The sequence below is a fragment of the Hemitrygon akajei genome, chromosome 4, assembly GCF_048418815.1.
Source record: "Hemitrygon akajei chromosome 4, sHemAka1.3, whole genome shotgun sequence".
Lineage (NCBI taxonomy): Eukaryota > Metazoa > Chordata > Chondrichthyes > Myliobatiformes > Dasyatidae > Hemitrygon > Hemitrygon akajei.
The window spans coordinates 70409142-70421739 of record NC_133127.1 but is presented as its reverse complement, the minus strand read 5'-3'; the positions used below and the strand labels follow the sequence as shown (position 1 = coordinate 70421739).

General features: G+C 38.6%; 1 protein-coding gene across 2 annotated transcripts in view; it reads left to right on the top strand.

Annotated features, from left to right (window-relative positions):
• The window catches only part of fat4 (FAT atypical cadherin 4), a 363521-nt gene that overhangs the window by 282863 nt on the left and 68060 nt on the right, over positions 1-12598 (top strand). For both annotated transcript variants that reach the window (XM_073042814.1, XM_073042815.1), the window contains exon 8: positions 6241-6421. In XM_073042814.1, coding sequence (XP_072898915.1) covers positions 6241-6421 — 181 coding nt within the window. The remainder of the gene's footprint in view (positions 1-6240; positions 6422-12598) is intronic.

The following is a 12598-nucleotide window of genomic DNA, read 5'->3' as shown; positions in this document are numbered from 1 at the left end:
TATTACCAGAGACAACTGTGGAGGCCAAGTCACTGATTATATTTAAAACAGAGGTTGATGTGTTCTTGATTAGTAAGGGTGTCAAAAGTTACGGGGAGTAGGCAGAAGAAAAAGGCTCAGAGGGATAATAAATCAGCCATGATGGAATGGCAGAGCAGACTTAATAGGCCGAATGGCCTAATTCTGCTCTTATGTTCTCTGGTCTTATAAAGCACTCTCTGTCATCCTGTGAGTTTAAAAATATCAGAATTTGGCAGAGGTAAAAACAAATTATCACTCTACTAGAGCTGCATCTGTTAATTTGCAAGGATGGTCTTCTCAACATTAACAGCACGATGGAACTGAGTACAATGCGCAAAGGCCAAGGTGTCTGTCGCACCAGTGCATATTTCAAGAAAGGCTGCTTATTGACAGGCAAAATAGACAACAATTTTCATTAGCACTGAAGCCACAAGTATTTTCTTGATACTTACCCACATTGTGAACCGTTTCACTCTTATTTCCCCCATGTATAATGTTCTCCTGTGTACAGTTAATAACGATCGAAGCAACCTTTGGAAAATGCTTGGTTATAACTGCCCCAATGTGAATTAGTACCCCACTCAAAATTCACATGAGTGTGATCCTACAGAACAGTAATCTTACCATGGCCATCATTACCTGAAGGCAGCTCAGTAATTAGACCTAAAATCTGACTAATTAGTATTCCCTCTGGGACACTGGATAATGTCACCTCTAGAATTTTATATAATAACTGTAATTCTTTACCCTCTGGGACACCTAAGATTTTTCCATGCACGTCAAACCATCCACCCTAGCTGCAATGGTTCTGGAGCAAGATCAACCATAGCCCCAGTCATGATGAATTCCATTGCAACAAAATACATTGTTCCCTTCATCTGGGTTTCACTTCCCTTTACTTACAACTCCCTGGTATCCCAGGGTTCTACACTGACCTGCATTTCTGCCCCATATATATTCTTGAAGGGGAAACATTTTAATTGTCTCTGAAGTATTCCTAAAGTTAAAATCTATTCCATCACTTCCTTCTCTCAGGTCCTAACCATTTGCCGAAGTACCCATGTCTCAGTATGTGTAGGGCCACTGGGATCAAACAGTCCCAACATCTTTCTAGACTAATTGGTACTATGAAGCACTAATGTTTTAACCAGATATTTGAGGGTTCTGATTCTAAACGATCTCGATCTAACGGTAATCAATACACCCCTTGGACACCATCCATAGACGGACACAAAAGCACTGGGGTGTTCTCCTCTCCTCTGGTAACATTTGCTTAACTCATCCATTGGGTCCCCTCTGTTGCTGCCCATAATAGTTACTACTGCATTTTTAACTCCTCATTTGCTTCCCCAGCATGTTGCTGTGTTCTGACAAAGCAGAGTGTATGTTCTGATGCAAGGACATTATAATCAAGCACCTTTAATCCTCGGCTTCATCTTGACCTTGTCTTGCTCTCTGATGACTAATTGCCTGAAACAACTCCCTAAGATCATCCATGGGCATATACATCCCAATATCCTAAGCAATACCCCTCAAATGCTATACCCCGAATGGGGTAGTGTATGTTGTATTCTGGTTTTGATTTCCTGCCCTGGCTCCTCCCTCTCTGATAGTAACTGGGTGGGGGGGAGAGTGCATTAACCCTGCCAACAGCACCACTGGTTCCTTTTAGTTGTAGGTTGGCAGGGGATCCTCAGGAGGAGCCCCCTCAGCATAACAGTATTTAGTCGCCTTACCTGCTAAATCACTCCAATCTGTATATCCATATTCACCTGCCTCTCCTCTTTCAGATCCAAAAGCAGATACTATTCCACTGTGTGCAAGAATTCTGCAATTTTGTATCTGCTGTAAACACTTTTTATGATCTCCAGTGTCGTGTTTCTTTTCATGTACTGATTTCTGTATCACATTCATAGCCATTTTTAAATCATTGCACTATTTCTTCATCCCTCCACTTGGTTCTTAGCTACTTGGGCTTCTTCTTCTTGTTTATCCTTTAATCCAGCTTTTCACACTGTAACTTAAAACTGGTATATATGTATCAAATGCATACCCCTCTGCCCTTGTAAATAGGTAAGTTTCTCTTTAAGGTTTTCTACCTCCTTCTGTACACTTTTGTTTTCCTCTTCTAATCTGTTCTGCTCTACTTTAGCTTTCTGCCGGCATTCTATAATTTCCTTTTCTGATCTTTCTCACTCTGTTTTAGCTTTCTTCCAACATTCTATCAAATCCTCAATTAAACAGCCAACTGCTACCAGTTTCTATAATCATTTAAATTCCTTGTCTGGCAATTTTCTTTGAGCAATCTTCCAAAGAGCTTCAACAGTGGTTTTCTCTTCACTGCCAGTGTGACTAAATTACTCCTCATATTGCGGCCATTTCCCTGGTATATATTTCTGGAGGATTCCCCTCCAAACAAAACAATCCAAGTCCTCCAGACTTACAGACTTCCCCAATTCTTCATTTTGAGTTAGTACTGTTAACTACCAAGCTCCTCACAGGCATGGTCCAACCCAAGTCTCCTGCTAAGGTAACAGATAGATTCATCCTCAAGCCCCCAACAGGTACACCAATTGTTACAAGTATTGACTCTCAGTAATAATGATCAGTTAGGCACATAGATAATCTGTATTTACTGACAAGTACCTTTATTAGTTCAATGAACTGGTACATGAATTTCAAGGATTTCAAAATATTTGTGCATACTCACTCGGTTTTCCTGACCCTTCATGAACAGGTAAAGAAGAGTAACACTTAGGAAAAGGAGTCTACACTGGCCAGGCATTCTTCTTAATCCCAATATAATCTCCACATTTCTAATGTGGAGTCATTTACTTCTGTGATTGTTGGGTTCCATGGAGTTGCCACTGCCTGTTCTCCCAAAATCCTCCATTTTTATTTTTTTCTTATCAGATCAATGTATGATGTTTCAATTTAATTGGCTCAAGGTCATCTGACTGACCTCAGCTTCTCATTTGATGTAGTCCAAGGCTATTGCTTTATGGCCCTTTCCTTCTCTCCTTGTGCCTCAGATGATTTATTTTGTTCCGTCCAACTCAGACTGGTTCAAATCAGACTAGTCAGGTCAGTCAGTTCCTTCTGGAAGCCCAACACTTTACATAATTAAACATCTTCTTATTTGAGAATGATCTCAGGTTTAGCTGATCATAAGCAGAAACCCCTTGTGTCCATGTTCAATTGCTCTGAAGCAATAATCAGTTCACCAAATGGTTCACAAAATGGTGACAGCAAGGATAGTTTCATAAAATGGCTACCTCCATTCCTGCAACCACATAGGGGTTTCCACTGCCCTTGCCTCATTCATGTTCACTGATTTGTAGATTGTAGTTCTTTCTGGTCAGCAATGGGAAACTGACTGGTTTGGGTATCATGGTGCTTGAAGGCTCTCTAATTATACTCTGCGTTGAACTCAGTATTGGCTAGGGAAAACTGGCATTACAGCTATATGTCCATAACACTTGTGGAACATCTGCCCAATGAAAACATAGAGATTACATAATCAGGCTAGCTTCATGTAATCTAACATTGAATAATCTGACAACAGTCTAAATTCCATCGTGAACAACAGTCTCTTAGATTGAATGTAAGCAGGAGTTGCCTGAAAAGACATTAGAGAAGGCACCTTCAAGAAAAGAGAAAATAGCAGTAGATTTTGTACCTATACAGTACAATGGTAGAATTAGTGGTAAATATCAAGATATTGGACATTTTATTTGGTGATATTTACCTGAAACTTAACTTCTCAGGATTTGGAGAGTTCTGTTTGGAAGCACTTTATATCAATCTCTGTTCAGACATCAATAAATTTGAATGTAAGAGCAATCAGAATGAAGTTCGGTAGGCATTCACAATACAGTGAGAAGCCCATGTTTGGAATGGAAGTGTAGCTTTGAACAAGGGGGTGGTTCTTCCCACAGCCTAAGCTGCAATAGCACTTTTGGCACAATGCCCAGAATATCTATGCTCAGTATGTTTAAGGCTATCACCAGATGCAATGTAAAAAGTGTCCATTTCCTTGGGTATATATACTCTTGTAATAACCCATAAACTAAATCAAGGACAGACTTGCTCACTTTGCGAACTTCTGGAGGAAGTATGGGCTGTGTTGAGTGTGTACATTCAGTAAGTTAATTTCAAGTCCAGATCTTCCAATTGGCACGAGTGTTTGAGTACGTTTTAGGATACATTTATTGCCAGGTTGATTTTTCCAGCTGCTGTTAATGGTCAGTGGCAGCTTTAGCCACAAGTGCCATTACAATCTATATAAATCAGTCATCATATGAAGGTAAATTTGCTCAGCATCAATTTTCAAGCACAGACTTTGGGAGTTAATATCTGTGTAGACCTTTAATTTTCAATGTACTAAGTGTGCTAACTGCAAAGTAAATCACCAGTTACTTGTAATAGCCAATTAGTAGTCATGGAATCATAGCTGTTGTCACACAATCTCCTTTCTATTAACTTTATTTTTGAAATGGCTGCCAGAGAATGCTGTAAGCCATCAACGCATCAGGTGGGGGAGTGGGTTGCGGTGAAACAGAGTTGATGTTTGTGCTTTCATCCTATCATATTTGACAGGACTTTCAAGCATGTCTTTTATATTTCATATCTCTGTTTTCACTCACTCTTCTTACCATCTGTACATTAGTCTTCATATTCAACAGATCACCTTCCACAATGATTGCCGCCTCCAGTCGGATCCCAGAACTAACCCATATCTTCATCTTTCTTTCACTTTCAGCATTCTGAGTGGGTCATTCTCTCCATAACTCCCTGGTCTACTGTTCTGTCTCTACCAACCACTCCTCTTCCTATAACATCTACCCACGCAATCATGGGAATTGCAACAACTACCTTGTTATATTTTTCCATCCCATAACCCAGAGATCCAACAGTTCTTTGAGATGAAGTAACAATTCCCTTGCACTTCTTCCAATTTTGTGTAGAGAATTTGGTGCTCACCATCTGTGCTTCTCTATACTGATGAAAGTAAATGCAGAGTGGCCAAACATTTTGCAGAGCCCCTCTGTTTAGTACATAAGGAAATCCTAAGTTACTAGTCACCTATCTTTTTTTGGATTAGGGTTAGCCCTCGTAGTTTTCAGCCTTCTATGTTGCCAGAACAATGTCCACAATATGTTAAGGGCATAGTGCTGTATCATCCACTTAAGTATGTAGAAAATTTTGGGACTCAGTGTTAAATTTAACTGTTTCTGGTTACCACTCGATTTTTCCCCTCTCTCCCTATAAACATTTTGGTTTGTTTCTAGTTAACTTCCTTTCTTCAATTGGTCTGTGCCTTATAACAAGCACTCCCTTTGTTCACTCCACCTGTCTCCTTTCTGCAACCTAAAACATGTGGTTTCTCATTTTTTTCAGATCCGAAAAAGGGTCCTTGATTTTATTTGCTCCAGGTTATAAAACTGTATTTGTCGAGCAGCACTATAAATGGTTTTTATTGAGGTAGATGTTTCGTGTCTTTTTTCTGCATTTGATATTTGTGACAGTGGAAAAATTGTATTCACAAATATTAACACAAATAGGCTATAATTTAATATTTCAAATGCAAACATCTTCAAATAAAATTCCAGAAGCTTCCTGGATTGTTGTGGTGTTGCATATTTAATGTAGAATCTGTTGGAAAGCACTAAAAATAATTTAGTGTGTCTGGATAATTATTTAATATGAGCAATTATAATGAAGCCAAAGATGCATATTAATATAGAGCCAGTAAATAGAATAAGATTTCCATTGAATCATTGTGGAATAAAATTACAAATGTCAGTAATTTTTTTTAAAAATTGAATTTTATTGATTTCTATATGTATTCTCTAAAGCAAAAGTGGTGGGCAATTCAATGTTTGTAAATACATGGGAAGCAAGCACAATTTCAATTACTTACATAGACATGGTCTGATAACTTAAATACATTATCCAACTAAAGAGGAAGACACACTTAAAAGCAACTCAGTACAGTTTTGTTTTGAGGAAGTCCATTGTCTTTTTTTGTCTACTTTCCTCAGATTATTACATTCCATGTTAAATTGCCATTATACATTTCAGAAATGGACTTATGCTTTGCTTTGAGAGGAATTGGTCTGTGTTAAAGGAAAAGTGGAAATAACACGTCCATGTCTAATTGTTCAAGTTTATATATCCTTTGTTTCTGTACTCAGTCTTTATACTCACTCCATGCAGGGTCTCCAGCGCTTACTGGCACAGGCACCATCACATTGATCGTAGATGACATCAATGACAATGTCCCAGTATTTGCTTTCAAAACCTACCATGCCGTCACGCCTGAGAACGCTCCAACTGGGACTGATGTTTTGCTTGTCAATGCTACTGATGCTGATGAAGGTGTGAATGCAGTGGTCAGGTAAGGACATTGTGAAGCAATTTTATTATCTGCAGCTACACAGTACAAAAATAATTCTATTTCATTGATGTACTCTGACCTCAAATATACTTATTAGCCTTAAAATTAGATCACATTAGCTGATCAGGCAGAAGATCCCCCTTAACTTCCAGTAAGACAGGTGACCTGCTTACTATCTACATTGTAAGGATGCTACCTGCCATGTTGGACCAGAACACGTTCCTGGGTGTGGTTGTGTTCTGTGGTTATTTAGGAACACTTGGACAGTTCTGGCATAATATTTGTATCATGTGATATGAGTGAATTCCTTCAGATGACCAAAAAATTGCCCATTAGGTTCCCTAATTTATTCATACGGTAATTTATCTAACCATGGGTAATGATAATGTTCGATAGTGCCATCATATATTTTTCATGACCCACTCAACTAAGGTTGCTCTATTTCTATGGAATGCAAATCCTTTCAATTAATTGTGTGCTTCATGCTGTCAAACTCCAAAACATACCAGTTTTCCAAAGAAGAAGTTAGTTTGGTGGTTGTTGTAAAAGTAAGTGTGTTTGATCATCCATGCAACATGATTGGCATCCAAAACAAATCAGTGAATCTTTTGCTGATCAACAAGTTGTTGTGAGATGTTTGTGTATTTCATTATTTCTTCTTTAGTAAAATGTATAAGGGTCTAGGGTGGGCTCCATCTTTCTGAATCAAAACAAATTGAAATATTCTTTGCTCTGTTGTGCAAATGCATTGTAAGAGGCAGTATTTACCTGCAATACTAAACTAGCCTGTAGATGGCAATACATTAATGGCCTGTTTTGATCAAGAAACAATCCATTGTAATGCAGGTGCTCTGCTGTTAAAATTCTGTTGTTGTATTCTGTTAATGTAATATACTTCCAAGTCACCAAAGGAATTCAGGAAATCCTAAAGTTGGATATCCAATCCAAGTACATCTAAGCCTCTCTTTTATCCAGTTGATGACCTAAGATTTCATTCATGTGCATTTGAGTAAAACATGCTTAAGAATATATGAACCTTGTTTGCTCTGTTACAAACAAGAGAGAATGCTGGAATTCCAAGCAACACATGCAAAATGTTGAAGGAGCTCAGCAGGCCGGGCAGCGTCTATGGAAAAAAAGTACAGTTGATGTTTCAGGCCGACTTCTGCCAAAGGGTCTCGGCCTGAAACGTCAACTGTACTTTTTCCAAAGATGCTGCCAGGTCTGCTGAGTTCCTTCAGCATTTTGTGTGTGTGTTACTCTGTTACATATGGGTAAGTCACTTACATTTTTCTAATTCTAGTGGTTTTGAGGTGCAAGAGATTAGCGATTAGGCTTAATGAGGAACAGTTGGCCTCATATTCTCCATGTGAGATAAGTTTCCTTTGAGTGTTCTGGTTTCCTTCCACATCCCAATGACATGCAGGTTGGTAGTTACTTGACCTCTGTAAACTTTCCCTAGTGTGCAAATTAGTGGTCGGAACTGGGGATGTTGATGGGACTGTGGGGATAATCAAATTAAATTGATGTGAATAGATAGTTGTAGTTGGTGCAGACTTGGTTGGTCAAATGTTTTGTTTCTGTGCTGTGGGGGCCTAAAAATCTGTGCCTCTGGGAGTATTCTTCTGTGTTGTTAACATTGAAATATCTTATACACCTATATAAAAATATATTAAACTAAATGTACAGGTAGAGAATTGTCTCTTGTAAAGGGAGGCCACTAATCTTGTTTGAAGACAGATACAGATATAGTTACATTAAGCTTGTCACACCAGAAACATTTTCTGAACATGCTCTCTGTGTACCATTAAAATAGTGGGTTATGAGGGAGGCAATTAAATGCTTGAGCACACTTGAATGCCAGGGATATTGCATCAGCTTAGTTTTAACATTTATTGTTCATGAAATTTTGATGCTAATGGCAACTGCTTTAGTATAACGCAAATACAAGGAAATCTGCAGATGCTGGAAATTCAAGCAACACACACAAAATGCTGGTGGAACGCAGCAGGCCAGGCAGCATCTATAGGAAGAAGTACAGTCGACATTTCGGGCCGAGCCCCTTTGTCAGGACTAACTGAAAGAAAAGATAGTAAGAGATTTGAAAGTAGGAGGGGGGAGGGGGAAATCTGAAATGATAGGAGAAGACAGGAGGGGGAGGGGTGAAGCTAAGAGCTGGAAAGGTGATTGGCAAAAGGGATACAGATGGAGAACAGGCAAGGAGTGATTGTGAGAGGGGCAGAGAGAGAGAAAAAAAGAGGGGGGATAAATAAATAAGGGATGGGGTAAGAAGGGGAGGAGGGGCATTAATGGAAGTTAGAGAAATCAGTGGTCATGCCATCAGGTTTGAGGCTACATAGACAGAATATAATGTGTTGTTTCTCCAACCTGAGTGTTGGAGGAGTGGTGGGGTGGTAGGTGAGGACAAGGGGAACCCTATCCCAAGTGGGGTGGCGGGAGGATGGGGTGAGTGCAGATGTGCGTGAAATGGAAGAGAAAACTGTCATTGGCCTAAGTATACAATTTAAGCAAAACCTATCTGAGCTTATGTCCCAAAACCAACCCCAAGAATTGTGAACTAATCAAGCAGTGGTAGTGAAGCAGACCTCAGAAGTGCTGAGAGGACCTACAGCATTTGTGTCCTACATAATCCAAAGGCAATTTATGAGCAATTAGATTTTATGAAAGTGGCCTGCAAGCACATAGTGCATCCCTTTGGGCCAATGCACATAGCAGAGCTCTTCCATATCTGTGTAGTATCTAATGCACAAAGATCCAGCAGAAAAATCATGGAAAAAGGCAGCAGTGAATTTATGAGTAACTGACAATATAACAAAAAGTTGCAGATGCTCAAAATTTAAAACAAATAACAGAAACTGTTGGAAATCACAGAATTTGTGCAATTGGCAGTATTTTCTCAATTTGAAATATTGGTAATTTTTCTTTGGTAGCAAATTCCTTAGAAAATGAATAAGTATATGGCTCTATTCAATCCATTTCCTTTATAAATGCCAGGATTATACCAACTTTTTCAGTTAGTATTTTTATTTTATTAAAGGGATGATTGTACCCGGGTCCCAGACAAACTCTCATAACTTACATGTACAAAAAGTGTGACAGAGTAATCTGCCAACTGTCATGCAGATCTTCTGCTCTCAACTCGAATATCTTATTACCTTTAGAAATTCATTGCTGTATTCACGTTATTCATAACACATCAGTTACACATCCATATTGTTTACATAATTTTAATCAGTAAACTTCCAGAAGTTAATTTCATATTTTTCTACTTCTGTTATAAGCTTGATATAATTCCTTCAGAGTAGATCTTTTGTGCCCAAGCTCTTTTGCAACTATAGTGGATCCCATGATTGGTATATTAATTATCCCATGTGCCTACATTAAATAGGCATTTTATTCTTTCAATAAAACCAAAAATTCTCTGCAAAAAAATGTAATCTCTATGAACAGCGAACTGGAGTAATGTTTTAAGTTGATGATTTTCTTCAGAACATAGGTGCTGCTCCTTAAGTATTGATTGAATTGAATTGACTTTATTACTTACATCTTACTATACATGAGTAAAAATCTTTACGTTACGTCTCCATCTAAATGTGCAATTTATAGTAATTTATAATAAATAGTATGTACAACAAGACAGTCAATGTAACATTGAAATACAGTTGCATCAGCATGAATTATTCAGTCTGATGGCCTGATGGAAGAAACTTCTTCAACCATCTGAGGTGAAAGGGGCATTGTTGTGCCTTTTTCACCGCACAGCCGGTATGTACGGACCACGTGAGATCCTCGGTGAAGTTTATGCCGAGGAACTTACAGCTATTCACCCTCTCAGCCCCAGATCCATTGATGTCAATATGTTGCAGCTTCCAACATATCTTACCAGATCAGGTGTTGTGTGAGCTGGCCATTCATTGCTGAAGAAAGGAGCGCGTTCAAAATGGACCCAAGGAATGTTTTAGATTTTATTTTTTATGAGCCCAGTAATACAAATAATATAAATAAATCAGGACCTTCCTTCTGCATATTCACTGGAGCTCTGCACAGGATTTTTCTCCACCAAAGGACTAGCAAGATGAAGATAAGCTGCAGCAAGGTGCCAATTTGCCATCCATAAATTGCCATCCACCAAGCCCCATTGCAATATCTTTGTTTAGGCCTGAAGTTGAGTCATCATGAAAGTTTGTCTCTAGAAAAATAATTTATGCATTGTTATTCATTAATATTTCACATGAGACCCTATCAACTCAATAACTTGCCAATCTGCTTAATGTTTAAGTCTTCCCAATTGAAACTGAACAAGAACTTCTGAAAAGATGCTTGTCAAATTATGTGGATAGGGAAAAAAAGTCTGCACTTATTAAAAATTTGGACTGTAACATAAAGTTCTGGAATAACCAGCTCTTAAATAGTCATTTTTATCAGATACAAAGGAACTTAGCATGCAATTCCATCAGTTTCTGTTTTCATTACTAATATTATTAATTATATGCAGGATGAGCTGGATGGATGGTGAATTATATCCAGAAAACTACTTCAGTGGGTTTTTTTTTGGAATTGTACAAGAGCTTTTAGTTGTGGTTAAGAAAAGGAGTAGAAGTCAGATCTCAAGTAGATTATTAAAAGTTTAAAGATATGTGCTGGAATTCTCTTCTGTAATCTTCCTGAAAGCAAAATGGAGAAATATAATGGACACAGTGAATAGTCCTTTTTCTGGGACCCTTCTGCCATTTTAAGTGTCCAGTGAGCTCTTGTACTGCAACAGTATTTCTCTGTCAGCAGCAGCAGACTTGAGAGTGCCACTGGCAGCTTGCTGTGCATTCAAGACCATCTGCCTCTGTCTGTTGCCTGAACGTTGTCAGCAGAAAGGTAACTTCTGCAGGACTGCTGTTTAGTTTGAAACTGAAAACATTCTAAGGGTAACCCAGTATTAGCACACTTGACTCCAAGTTGGTGAGTTATGCACTGAAGGTACAAAATCTAGATTGACATTCTAGTGCAGTATTGAAGGACTGTTCCACTATCAGAAGATCGGTGTCCAGGGGCAAGATGTTAAACTGAGGTTCTACCTGCCATCACAGTTAGATATAAAGGATGCTATAACAATACTTTGATGAAAAGCATGTGATTTATTTCCTTTGTCTTGTTCTATATTTATCCCTGAAACAATGTCACTAAAATTACCTTGATCATTATTTGCAGGAGCTTCCAAAGCTTTTATTTGCAGGAGGCCTCAGGTTGTGCATCCTGCGTGTGTCACTGCACCGTGACCTGGGTCCTAAAGCGATGCACTACTCAGTGCTCGGACAGTTTAAACACCAGTCCAGATAGACTGGAAAGCCCCAGTGCGGAGACGAGGGTCAGGCTGATTTCACACGCTCCCCCGTGATGTCATTCCTCTCTCCTGCGGCTGTCAACTCTGCGAATTTCGTGGCATTATTGCCCTGCTAATACGATAAACTGAGATCAAGGCTTGGGCCTACCACTCTGGCTGCTCCGGGGAGCGGATCTAAGGATTCAATCTGTCGTTTGCTTGATGGGTTTCCCCCCTCTTTCTCTGCACTGGTTATTTACGGTCTTTCTGCTTTTTTGAATTGGGTTCTTCAGGTTTCTTGCTTTGAGGCTGCCTGCAAACAAACAAATCTCAAGGTGTATAATTTATTATCTTTGATAATAAATGAACTTTGATTGATTGCCATATTTCTACACAATAGAATCACAATAACTACATCTGCAATGCAATGCTTTGAAGCATCCAGGTCTTTCGGATAGTGCCATATTAATGCAAATCTTTATTTCTCTCTTAAGAAATTGTACACTTTTAGCAATTTGCAGGAAGATTCTAATGTAAGGAAAAAATCTTTATTTGATGAAAAATTGAAACAGTATTTGGATGGACTTAAATGTATTTATGTCTCAGCCTAAGTAGCAATTGGCTTAACTTATGATTAAAGACAGAACCATATAAAAGAGAAGAAATAACTTGTAGCTAAATGCTTTGTCAGGGATTATAAAACGTAAAAAAATGACGTTCTGCTTTCCAGTATGAATTTGCTGGAGGCTCTTTGAGAAGCTTCTTTCCAAATTGATTTCAGCAAAACATTTGTTCAACCTTGGTTGTATTTATAATTTAGAGTTACCTGAAATGCACACCTT